The 13,265-nt window shown below is 42.3% G+C and overlaps 1 protein-coding gene across 1 annotated transcript in view; it reads right to left on the bottom strand.

Annotated features, from left to right (window-relative positions):
• The window catches only part of UBR4 (ubiquitin protein ligase E3 component n-recognin 4), a 144,832-nt gene that overhangs the window by 111,687 nt on the left and 19,880 nt on the right, over positions 1-13,265 (bottom strand). Inside the window, exons 14-23 of the mRNA XM_051988364.1 lie at positions 12,880-12,997; positions 11,786-11,973; positions 10,572-10,731; positions 10,368-10,453; positions 7,885-8,054; positions 5,839-6,121; positions 2,483-2,615; positions 1,669-1,748; positions 1,155-1,283; positions 115-297 (exon numbers count right to left, since the gene is read on the bottom strand). Of these exons, the coding sequence (XP_051844324.1) occupies positions 115-297; positions 1,155-1,283; positions 1,669-1,748; positions 2,483-2,615; positions 5,839-6,121; positions 7,885-8,054; positions 10,368-10,453; positions 10,572-10,731; positions 11,786-11,973; positions 12,880-12,997 (1,530 nt within the window). The remainder of the gene's footprint in view (positions 1-114; positions 298-1,154; positions 1,284-1,668; positions 1,749-2,482; positions 2,616-5,838; positions 6,122-7,884; positions 8,055-10,367; positions 10,454-10,571; positions 10,732-11,785; positions 11,974-12,879; positions 12,998-13,265) is intronic.

Below are 13,265 nucleotides of genomic sequence, written 5' to 3'. Positions count from 1 at the left end.
AATCTGATTTTAGAACACCTTTGAGCTCATGATCTGGGCCAGGCCTGTCACCATCCACCTTCTCAATCACCAAAACCCTCCGTGCTTGCTACACTGTGTGTGACACTACTGTACCTTTATCCAGCTGACATAAGAGCCAATGCGAAGGCGGGATGACCAGCGCAAAGTGTGCAGGATGTCACATTCACTCATCTCAGGGGTGTTCATAGCCAACTGGTTCATGTATTTCTTTGACGGTGGCAAAATCCCCAGGATCCTCCAGAGTATCAAGAAGTAATATTGGAGGGCACAAGCCTCCTGAAAGAGGCAAGAGTACTGAGTCAGCAGGCTGGCACTAGGCCTAACCTACTTCCAATATCTCTCTGTGTAAAAGTACTATCCTAATATGAGAATCAAAACTGTCACTGCATCAAGTCCCTGGCTCCAACTGAGTTTTACTTTACTCATCTTTGAGACTTCTCCCAGAAGTTTTAGGCCAGTAGTGTCAAGTTCATACACAAAAAGGAGACACTAAACTTACATAAGAATCCCTGCAGCCACATATTTGGAAAAACCCATGTTAACATCACATACGTTCTCCTGCATTTTCATTTATTTGACTAAATATTTTATCTGGCTCAGGTCACTTCCAGAGTACTGATGTCTGTGTTCAACAACTCTGCTACAGAGGAAAACCTCTGGTGCAATACACCCCATAAAAGAGCAGAAAATGCATTTTGCACATGCAAATCACCTGCTCCAAACTGAAGATAGTCTTAAGTCCAAACCATTTATGTCTACAACAAGTTGGAAAAGCGAGAGCCGGACCAAGCTACCCTCTTTCACCAGCATGACACTGCCAGGGACGGAGGCAGCCCTCTACCAGGGCAGTGAGCTCAAGATCACTGAGGCTCCTGAGCTGACCCCGCCACTCAACATCAGCCCACAATACCCAGACTGTTATTTACTCCTTTGTGGTCATTTCACTAAAACAACAATAAAGCATATCAATGTAATCTAGCCAAACATAAACAAATAATTCTGACATTTGCTTATGACACGGGATTAAGAATTAGTCTTACATACCAACTGATGTCCTACTCACTGGTGAAGCCCCAGGCTGCCTTGTCCCAACCCTCCTTTAGAACAACAGAGCGACACGCCTGAGCCCTTACCAGCGCTGTCACATCCTTGCTCTCCTTCCTCCTGGCCGTGTCAAACTGAGATCCAGCTGCTAGCAAAGAAGTCAGGGCACTGTACAGCTCATCGTATTTCATGGCTCTGGAGAAGAGGACCTCACAGATCTGACAGCAGAAACAGGGACAAGAGGATTTCCTCACGCTTCTGTCAGCCTCCTCTCAGGGCTCTCTTGCCACGTCCTCCTCCCTGCTGACAAAACTCCCACCCCCTGAAGGCCCTCAGACCCCCTGGCTGTAATTGTGAGAAATGGTAGGGCTCGAGGCCCATTGGCCCAGACAATCCCAGGGCACCCAAGAGCCTCCTCCCACACTGCCTGGCAGACCCTGGCTGAAAGTGGTCTCCTAAGATCAGAAGAGGTCGCCATAGTGCCCAGCCCACACCCAGGCTCAAAGCCCTCAGCCAGTCCCTCTCTTTCCATCGAACAGCTCTGTCAGGGGAGAGTACAAAGGAGCTCCTGGCATAATGTCAGACAAGGGTTAGGGCTCATACCGTATTATCAAGGCGATTTAAGTCATCTTCTGAGGCTTCTGGTGATAGTACACAGTAAAACCTGGGTTGTGGAGCAGCATCTGAATGAAAGCATGGGTTCAACAAGAGATAAGAGAAGAGATGGCCAAGTGCAATTAAGACAGACTGAGGCACCCTCACTGACAGAACCACCTCATAGGCCTGAGAGTCTGACATCAAAGGCCACTGGCTGGCCCTCCTTGATAAGGGGATGGAATCTGAGCAAACAGGGACTGTAGATGGTAAGTAGACAATGGACAACCAACACAGCATTTTGTGGGGCATACTCTAATGCATGGCTCATGTAATATTTTATAACTATGTGTGTCCCATTAGAGACAGGAAGTCCCAAGAAGACAGGAATTGGGTCTTTTCCCAACTGTATGTCTTGCTCAGTGTCTAACATAGTGTTCTCTGTCTCTACAGATATTTAAGAAATTTTTGCTAAACCCTCACTTAGGAAAACCAAAGGGCTTGTGGGAAAGTAGGAGCTCCACAGTTCTGATCCAAAACTGAAAAAACCGTACGCAAAAATAGAACAAAGAAGTTAAAGCCCAGCAGTTAGGGCATTCATTCCCCTAGCAGGGAACCTAGAAATCTTGTACAGTGGGGTCTAGCCTACCTTCCTAGGTGTGACACAATGATCCTGATCATCCACATTTCTTTTAATTATTTTGATCCTACCCTCTTCTCACTTAAAAAATGTTCATTTATTTCTTTCTTTCCCCTGCCCTATTTTGTCAGTGAGACGTGCAGAAGAGGCCAGAGGGACTTTAGGAAGCTCTTCTCTTCTGACCTGAGGAGCAATGTTTGGTCCAGTTTTCTTCCACTTCTTTGAAGCCATGATACAAGGGCACAGTGGCTCTGCGGCCACTTTCCTGAGGTCCACTCACCCAGCCAAAAGGAGGACTAAGAAGGTTATACTGCACCTGTGTGAGACACATTAGGACTCAGTTTAAGGGAGAAAATACAGCATCACCCATTGTGTTACAGTAAATAAAATAATCATCACCACCTGAACCTCAATGAAAATGATGGGAATGAGAGAGTTAATTAACAGGGTTGTTAGGCTTCCCATCCTATAATGCTTTAAAATTAGCAAAGCTCTTTAACACAGGATCACATATGACAGCACAAACAGCCCTGTCGATATATAAAACAGACCACCATTATCACTGCACAGGAGGAAACACAGGCAGAGGTGCTAAGGGCCAGATCAGTTTAGTGCCACATATAGGAGACTTCACTCCAAATACACAATCTCATCACGAGGAACCACTATTTCTCTTTACAATGGCATAAGGTATCCCTACAGGATAGTCAGGTCCACATTTGGGGAATCTAGAGCAAAGTGCCACAAGGAACTGTCCAGTTGCAGAAGTTTGTTAACTCTCACAAGGAGATAAGAATTGATAAATCATCCTGCAGAGCCACTGATTTGTAAGCATGAGTGAGTAGGTAGAAACATAAAAAAATTCTCTTTAAATTCAAGCATTAATATAATGTAGTACTGGGCTTGGAGTCTGAACAAATCAGGCTCAGAATTTGGTCTCTGGGAGCACCTAGCTTTGTCCCACTGACCAAGTCATTTAATTTCTCCATCCTAGCTTTTTCAGCTATAAAACAAGGACAATAACTAACAGATATAGGATCTACCTCAAGAGACTGTTAGGAGACTCGAGATAATGAATAAATAGAAAGTGCTTTTGCAAACTTTAAAGCAAAATATTGTCAGTTTTATTTTTATTATTTGACTCTACAATGGTTACAGAATTTCTTTTTCTGGACATTGTTATTATTGTTATTTTATTATTATTAGCATTAACATAATGCTTTTAACAATTCAGTTTGACAAGATTTGTTAAAACACCTACTACATTCAAAGTACTGTGAGAGGTCTAAAAGCTATAAAGACAAAAACAAAAAACAATCACTTCTGCCCTTAAGGATTTTTAATTATTCCACAGGTGATATTTTACTCAAATGGATCCTGTGATCTCTTGAGAAGGACGTTCCTTCCAAAAAAAGTCTATAGCAATCATTCATGGCTAATCATCCAAAACAATTCTTCTCCATGCCCTCCCCATGAGGTTAGTGGTGACAAGAGGAGTGAGGGAAATGGGAGAAGGGCCACATTAGTGACCTTCTTAATTTTCTCAAGATAGCAAGAATCTTCAGTGTGGAGCTCTCAGATTGTCCACTTGTTATTCTTCATCCCAACTATGTGGGTGAAATGGTAAACTTTTTAAAAATAAAAGCCAATATAACATGACTTTGAGAAGGGACAGCACCCAAATGATGACAACATCATCCAAGTTTTCTCAGTCCAAGAGATGGCACTTGGCCTGAGCCTGGAAAAAAGTTATGAATTCTAGAAGACAAAAACGTAGAGGATATAGACTCCAGGAAAGGAAAATAGCCTGTGAAAAGGTTGCAAAAGGAAATGAAATGCAAAGTTTAGAAAGTAGCAGGGAGGCCAAACTAATTTACAATTAGATCAAAAGGCAAAACATGAAATAAGTCTGGGAAGATCTGTTGGAGTCGATTACTGAGCAGAAGAGTGAAAAAGTCAAACCTATGTTTTAGGCCAATCAATGTGGCAGTTCTGTGTAAGACAGATTAGAATAGTGGAAAACCCGAGACAAAGAAGCCGATTAGAAAGCTATTACAATAGTACAGACAAGAGGGGATAATGACCCCAACAACAGTGAAAACTGTGTGAATGGAGAAAAGGGGATAGATGTGAGATATGATATAGAGAAAAGACTGACCACACTTGGTCACTCTTTTGTTCAAGGGAAAGGGAAGAGTCAAAGATAATTCCACAGCTGCCAATCTGGGCAACTGGGAAACATGTTACACTCAATAGAAATTGGAAAATTTACAGAAAGGAGAGATTTAGGAAAAAAGATGATGAGTTTTACTTTAGAATGGTGACTTTGAGATGGCAATAGGACATAATTAAAATGCCTGGCTAATGGTGTAAAATTTGAGTTCTAAAAAAAAACAAGGATCGGATAGTTCTATGTGGGAATACTCTGTATAAAGAAGAAAAATGGATTCACAGGAGTTAAGCAAGGGCAGAGTAAGAGGAAAGAGATCCAGGTAAGAAGCTGGAAGAATATGTGGATTTTAGTGGGGGCAGCCACAAATAATGAGCCATCAATGGAAACTGAACAAGAGCAGTCAGGCTGGAATGAGTAAAGTCAAGAGAAAGGTGGATCATAAAATGTGAACAAGGAGAGAATACCCATAGTAGCCACAGAGAGGTCAAGAAAGAGTTTTAGTGAAAAAAGACCCTCAGGTTTGGCAACCGAGATCCCAAACAACTTCAGAAAGAGGAGTCTCCCTTAAGGGAGGATGAGTGACACTGCAGAGCTCTGATCAAAAAGGAGCAGAAGAAAAGGCTCAAAAGGCAACAGTCACAGCTAACTTTTTCCAGTTTGTAAAAGATCAAGAGAACCCAGCCTCACAGTTGGAGTGGCTGGGATGCCACCAAAGGAGAGGAAGGGAGCTACAGATATATTTGTAGATGCCAGAAAAAAGTCAGCAAAGATAAGGAGAGGCTGAAGATAAAAGGGATGATGGAAGGTACAAGCTCTCAGAAGAGAGAGGATGGGATCCAGAGCACAAGAAGTTGTCCTAGATAAAGTAAAAGACCCCATCTTCAGAGACTAAAACAGAGGCCAGGAAATGATGTGGGAAAGTTTTGTGATAAAGAAGAATGGAGAAGAGAGACTGCATTACAGATGGTCTCACTCTCCTAAGTAAAGTAGGAAGTAGGGTCCTTGGCTGAGAAGGTTCAGGAAGGATGTGAAACTTGCTGAATCAAGAGTAATGATGCTTTAAAATTTGCCAACTGAGATATGTCTGTCTGTCTGTGTGTATGTATGCAATATTTATAAAACCTAATTTGATCCTCACAACTCTTATCTTCTTTTTAAGACAAGGGAAGTGAGGCTCACTAAGGGTACGTGGTTTGCTAGTAAGAGATCAGAGGCAGGATTTGAAAATAGGTCTCTCCCAACTGTAACAATGCTCCCACAATACGTTCCTGCCTTTCATTACAAACAAGGTTAATCTTACATCAGTTAGTCACAATCTATCGGAAAAAAAACAAAAGGTTGAAGGAATGAGCATTTGGGGCCATACCTGCTCAAAAAGGTACATGGGGGCTTTGGAGTACTGATGAAGCAGATAATCAAAGACCAGGAGAAGGCGTGCCAGGAGCAACGGCACTGAGCGCAGCTGAGAGTCCAAGCTGGATGTCAACTCCAGGATGGTCTGGATGCAAAGAGTCAATACCGAACGACGACCTTTCTCTGAGAAGTTGTGGAAAAGAAGGAGGAGAAGCTGCAGATGCTCTACGTTCAGGTCTTCCGTATCATTGGGAAGCACCCCTTGCAAGGCATTTTGTTTCAATGTGGCCACAAACCTGTCCGGGGGGGGAAAAAAGGGACTCTTCTGTTAAGATCAACAACAAACATCCCATAAGCAATTAAGTTTCTTAAATCCAATAATTAAGTTAGAGTGCCCAGGACAGGAGGAGGGGAAGGAGGGGAAAGAGGAAGAGCATGAATGGACAGGAAGCATAAACTAAATCTTTCCCTGAAAATACAAATGTCAGCATTAGCAACCAAAGCCGTTCCCAGAGTCCTGTGATGAGGCAGCTACTCCAGCCTCCTTATCAGTAGAAATAAAGTAGACAGACAAAGGACTGTACTATAAAAAACCGGCAGCCCAAAAGCATAACGATAACCAGCCTATGCAAGTAAGATAGGCTTTGCTGCTTCCTCCAGTGGTGAGTCTATCATTTGGTTCTAGTCTTAACAGCAGAGATTAGCCTGCATATTAAAATTATCACATAATATGAAAAAGTTCTGAATAAGTCAGCATCCTATGTATGCACCAAGTATAGGAAAAAATTTTACCCTTGAGCAAACTAGGGAAAAGAGCTTTAATGCAAAAAAGCAATGAATGTGGCCAGCATTCTGTTCACTCCCTTTGGCTATTAGGAAAGAGATTTGTGTTTTAATAAGGGCTTTTCCCCCTCATTTTTGCCTGATCCTGCTGGGATCAGTCACATGGGTTTATGATTTCACAAATCCAGCATTATAGCTATTTGATCCTAGAGAGGAGAATAAAAAGGCAAAGCCTTTTAGGAACACAAACAGCTTTGAAGATTCATAAACATGTAAACAAAAAAAAAGGCAAACGAGATCCATCTAAAGAGGATTTAATAGACGACCAATTAATCTGAGTTTTCCCTTAAGTGCAAAGAAAACCTTTAAAATCTGGCCAAAAGAATGCAAGTTCTTTAACTGGTTTCAAGCAGAATGCCTAGGAACAGAATTTGAAAACAAGATTGCTTTTCTGCTTCCATCTTTTTTTATTTTTTTTAAATGGGCTGGGATCAAAATTTTTTCTGTAGAGTCATGTTTAGCCTAGAATTTATATGTTCTGATGAAAGATTCCTTTGGGAACCTTATCACTATTTTGTAAGCATCCATATACAAATCATATACAAGGCATCTTCTCCCATTGTCTCAAGTTATATAATCAGCAGCTCCAAATTTCAACCCTTGAAGGAGATGGAAATCATAATCACACATATACAAAAATATATGTTCATAAGAACTGAAAACAAAATAAGTACCCATTTACTAGGGAATAGTGAAATAAATGGTGGTACAGCAATGTAATGAAATAATACTCCATAGTAAGAAACAAGGAATATGAAGAATTCCAGGAAATTTGAAAGGTCCTGTACAAACTGCCACAGAATAAAGTGAAAAGAATCAAAAGACCATTTTACATAATGCCCACAAAGATGCGAAGAAAAATAATCATTAAAGACTTTAGAAACCTGATCAGTCCAATGATTAAGCATAATTTTAATTATTAGTGATGCAAGCTTCTCTCCTTTTGATGGACAGGTGATAAAAATATGGAACCAAACAAAAATATTTGAAATGTCACAAATGGCCAAGGGGTCATTTATTTTCTTTAGCTGTATCTCTTTGTGGTAAGGAAAAGTTCTTTTGAGGGTCTAGTGATTAATGGGATCACTAAAAAGTGACAATAATGTTAAAAAAAAAAAAAGTCAAGAAAACATTTCCTTCACTTTTTAAAAAAGCCATTATTAACTGGGTCAAAAGTTGTTAACTTTTCAACAGGAGACTTCTCTATTTTTCTTACCTCTCCCAAACTTTAAGGCATTCGGGAACATCAGGGTCTCCTTGAGCACTGGCTCTGTGCTGCCAGATAAGCAGGAGGCGTGAGAGGACAGATAAGCTCTGAGGGTGGATGTACAAAGGCCACGGGCCATCAGAAAAGGGAGCAATTCCCAGTTGTTGCAACAGAGTATTCTGTTAGGAAGGAGATAAAAGTGAGTTCCACATATACTTCATTTACGTATAGGGCTAAACCAATAAACTGCACTTATAACACAAATAGTCGAATGGGAAATGTAGAATCAAACAGAGCTTAGAGAGGATCTATATCAATCCCTTCATTTTACAGATTATAAAACAAATCCAAAATAAGGAAATGATTAGGCCAAGGTCAAAGAGGTGATTATAGTCAAATAAAAACCAGAAGCTCCTGATGCCCAGCTTTGTGCACCTTTTCTACAGCCAGCTGCTTCCCCAGAACACTGCTGCAATGGAGGCATGCCACACAGCATGCCATTCAGGAAAACTCAAGAACTATCACAGGAAAGTGAACAGAAGAATAGAGGCAAAATCTGAGGAATTCTTGCCCAAGAATGTCTAAAGAGAAAGCACATGAAGAGCTGATGTTTCCAAGGAGGAAGATGTTAATTGCTTGTCAGAAAATTGAGCGGTATTTAACTTCGTAATTAACACCAAAAGAAATGATGGATTGAAACAAATGCAAGATGGAGAAGATTAGGAAAACAATGCCAGTGAAACCTCAGGCAAAGGTTCTAGGTAATGGTTTTTCTTGTCTTTAATTCTAGCAAGACTTGCTCTAGTTCGGTTACATAAACTGTAAAGTACCATCCCTACCAAATCAGGGTTTATATAATGATAATCCAGGTCAGGAGTGTGCCAAGTGTGTTTGTGTGAAATAAACCTTCAAAGACAACTCAAAGAACTATTTTTGGAAAAAAATACTACTCTAAACTACCTATGAGAAAGAAAGAAGCTCCTTACATCTACAGAAAACTATTTTAGTGCCCTGTTAGAACCTGATTATTTAACATTATGGAAATTAACAATTAAATCAATTCAATATTTATTCTGTACCTACTATGTGTGAGGTCTATACTATGTCCTAGGGAAAATGTAAGAATGAGACCAGATCTCTGGCCCAAGTACTTTAAGATATAGTATGAGGGAAAGATGAGGAAAAGGAACTTTAATTCAACAGTGAATAATCACTGCCATTTTTCATCTTAAGAATTTTACTTAAGTATAGTAAAATAAAACTTTCATTAATTCCTATGTATGCTATGACCATTTTTTCAGTGGGAAGTTAAGCCCTAGTTAATGTGGGGCTACAGTTCTGCTGTTTCTATTCATTTTCTAGTGCCTCAGGGAAGTCTCTTTTAGTCCTGAATCACATCCTAATGAATCAGTGGTCTAAGGAGGCAGAGCTTTGCTACAGCAAGCCCCGATGTTTAAAATGGGTCAGATGTGTGTCTGTCTCTGTCACACACACACACAGAGACACACACAAGTTTTGGCTTTTTGTGTTCAGCCTACTCTAGATCATCTCATAACGCAAGAGAAGACTCTTCATTTAAAAAAAAAAAAAAAAGCACAATGTGTAAGGAGATGATGATGAATCACCAAAGTTATCTAGGCTTGATTTCTTAAGCTTCTACCACCACAAATCTATGTGGTGCTGAGAGCATGGCAAAGTCCAAAACTCACCACAACCCTGGGAGCTTGTAGGTAATGAAGTTTAGCTATCCCATTTCACAGAGGATGGAACTAAGACTCTAAGAAGTCAAGTGACTTTTCCATGGCCCCCACAGTGACTTGTGAAGGGCTACCACTTCAAATCCTCATTTCTTCCTACCCAAACCTTTGCCAGAGCCTCTTCAGTGATTTCCCTGCCTCAAAGTCTCATCCCTCTTTTTGCAAAATGTAGTTCTGACCACCATGTGGACAGAGAAAAGGAGGGAGGAAGGAAAGGAGGAAAGAAGAAAGGGAGGGAAGAAAGGAGAAAAAGGAAAAGAGATAGGGAAGAGCTCATTCAGGAGCCAGATCTTCTCTGTTGCCCTCAGAATGGAGAGAAAAGGCTACTAAAGTTCCTGTCGGCAGAAGACAGCAGGGCTGAAACTCTCAGCAACCAGGGGGCAGTAGCTGGTACCCTTAAAATCTCAGGGCCTAATTTCCTTCCACTCTAAAAAAGGAAATGACTGGTAGTAGGTGAGCCCCCTCACAGGAATTTTCTGAGTAAAGTGCTGGCAAAGTAACAATATGGAATAGAAATGAGAGGTATTATTTCTAGTATTTGCCTCCAAGTTCACTGGCTGACCTGAGGACATAACCAAGCTTTCCTCTTCCCCCTTCTGCACAGTCCAGCACCAAGACTAGATAATAAATCTTATCCCTTAAATGGAGTAAGCAGCACTGACTCTACACTAGCCACTGCCTTTTGATTCCCATCCCTGTGCCAACCTGTGCCAACCCCTCCAGAGGCACACTCACCTGCAGGGTAGGAGACTGAAGGTCTGACGTGACTAGAGAGTGGTTAAAGTGATAAAGTGCAGCAGCAAAGTCTTCATCTGATGAACCTTGAAGACAAGGAAAATAGTCTATCTATATTTTCTACCAACTGCTCCTGACAATCTTCCAGGCCACCAGAAACAACCAGGCATCTAAAGTCTACAGAAAGAATTCTTCGCTACTCACCCTTGAGCCCATCCTTGTCCACCTCCTTGATGATGCTGGCTAAGGTAGCCATGTGCTGCTCAGACAGAGAAACACTCAAGTAATTGCGAATAAAGTTGTTTCGAGAGTTCAACATGGAGGAGGTGAGGAAGTTCAGAATGTTAGAAGCCAAACCTAAAAACTGAAAGGACAGAGAACAAGCTCCTCTCAGGTTTAGTACTAACATATATGGGAAACCTCAAACAGGGGAAACATCAGTCAAGCATCTGATCACGTTGTATGATACGACATATGACTGCATATTACAATTAAAAACATGGAGAAGGGGACAATTCTTTTTGCAAACATCATGGTCTAGTTTGTAGCTGTGAAGATCTCTTACAAATGACTCTAAACTAGCCACTGCCTTTTGATTCCCATCCCTAGGACGGGGACAACCATGATGGGATCACCGGGCTTAGGCTGAGAGCTAGAGGAAACTTTAGAGAAGCTCTAACCCAAACTCCACATTTACAGATCAGCGAAGATACAGTGAGTCGCCCAAGTCCCACAACTAGTCAATTTCAACATCAGTTTTGTCCCCCTGACTTCACAAAGGCACAAGGACCCAAAGATCATCCATATCCCTTGTCTGCCCTCTGATCAGCTGCCAATAGGATGCCCGCAAAGGACAGACACCAATCTCAACTGGCTCCTTTTCACCCCTGATATTAAGGCCAAATCCCTGTTTGCCACCAAAGGTCCTTCACTTCAGCATCTGATTCCTTCCCTCCCACATCTTACATACACTCTTACCCACTGACCCTGGCCTCCTGGCTGCTCCTCACTCCTGACCATCCCCCAACCTGGACAGTCTCTACTTGTTGCCATTTCCTGGGTCCTACAAGGTCTAACTGCAGTGCCACATCTGCTCAAAGCTGTTCCCAATCCTTCTGTGTTCCAGTGCCACCTCCCCCATTAGCATTTCTTGTGAACCTACTCCTTGGGGACAAGGGCTGCCTTTTGCACAGGACTTAGCACACAGTAGGGGCTTAGTAAGTACTCACAATCTCCTTCCTGTGACAGGCTATTTTATTTCTCCAGAACAGAGTGGTCATTGCACTACATACTTCCTATGTCCCAGACACTGACTTGATTTCACTACTTGATCAATCTAATCATCCGTTCACAATCCTATCCTCAAATCAGGGTCTGACCCAGAAGCAATCCAGAGGCCCTCCTGAAGCCCCTCATACCAGCTCGGGGTCCTTGCGACTGGCCAGGATGTTGCCTTTCTCGCCAGCAGCAGGTTTGTTTGGGCTCTTGACGCGAGGTGAGCTCTCCAGTGGTGGAGGAGGTGGAGGGGGAGGAGGTGCCACTTTCTCCTTGCTCGGAGAGATGGTTTCCTCAAACCACTGCCCGAGGATAGGCTCGCTGTCATCATCTGTACAAGAACATGGAGACGTTCAATTTGGTTCAACAAGAATTTATCAAGTACTGACTCTATCCAAGGCCCCCTGCTAGTTGTTCGGGTACTTTGTACAAACTGCTAAATGGAAAGGGGCCCCAGAGAGAATCACTGACTCTTCAAATTCAAAGGGACATGAGGTCATGGCCAAAGCATGACTCCCCTCTACAACAAGACATCCCAAAAAGCTGGCCTTCAGCCTCTGCTTGGGAAGCTCAAATGAGGGGGGGGCTCACTAGCTCCAAGATAAGGAAGGAAATGATGCTTGCCTTTCAGATTTATACTCCAGGACAAACACCTGAGTTTACGCCTCATAGGATTGGTCATAAACCCCAAGATGCTAAGAATTAGAACCCTCTCTGTACTGGGAGTAGTACCCAGCACACCTGACCAATTATAAGAAGAAGAATCCAATAGACCTCTTCCTCACCTCCCTCCAGACTCAGGAAGAGTTTTACTCACTATGAGAGAGAGACTCCAGCTTGGGCCTCTGCGAGGTAGGTTCTGCCACTCTGGTAAGCCTGGCTAGAAAAGCCAAACCAGGGAGTATACACACTGCCTTTGGGCTCTTTAAAGAAGCCTGAGATTAGAGGTCGTGACATGGGTCAGCATAAAGAAATGGGGGGAAATGGAACTTCATTTTTAGTTCTGAGGCAGAGAGGAATGAGTTCACCCTAGGTTTGGCTGAAAGTGGCTCTAATCATTCATTCTTCAAATTCCTCTTCAATTAAACTGTTCTGTTGGGGGAATACATCTATATATCTATGCTGGATAAGAGAGAACAAAATGACACAAATAGGAAACAAATGGAACCTGCTGGGGAAAGTCTTATTGGAGTCAGCTCCTCTTCTCTGTAAGAGACAGGAAGGCTAGGGCCTCTACCTTGGCTACTGTCCTCCTCCGTGCTGCTAAAATCATCCTCATAGTAGGTGTTGGAGTCAGTAGAAGCACTGGCATCACTACTCATGGAGCCCTTCCTCTGACGCTGCAAGACACATGCCTAAAGGAACAGAAAGGAAAATGAGGCCCCGGGTGACAAGACAGATCGACAACTAACAAATCCCTGCTTACCTGACCAGTTGCTCCAAAAGAATTTTTAGTTTTTCTTTTACTCCTCTTGTATTTTACTTGCAAATGCTTACATTAAATTCTTCTCACAGCTATCTTAAAGGGAGAGACATCATTCATGTCTAGGTAAGGATCCCCACCCCATATTCCAGCCAACTAAGAGAAAGTCCTTACAGTGTGTGATCCTATGTGCTCTGCTC

Source organism: Antechinus flavipes, chromosome 3 (assembly GCF_016432865.1).
Source record: "Antechinus flavipes isolate AdamAnt ecotype Samford, QLD, Australia chromosome 3, AdamAnt_v2, whole genome shotgun sequence".
In the NCBI taxonomy this organism is placed as follows: domain Eukaryota; kingdom Metazoa; phylum Chordata; class Mammalia; order Dasyuromorphia; family Dasyuridae; genus Antechinus; species Antechinus flavipes.
Note: the sequence above shows the minus strand (reverse complement) of the source record. Positions and strands in the feature narration are given on the sequence as shown.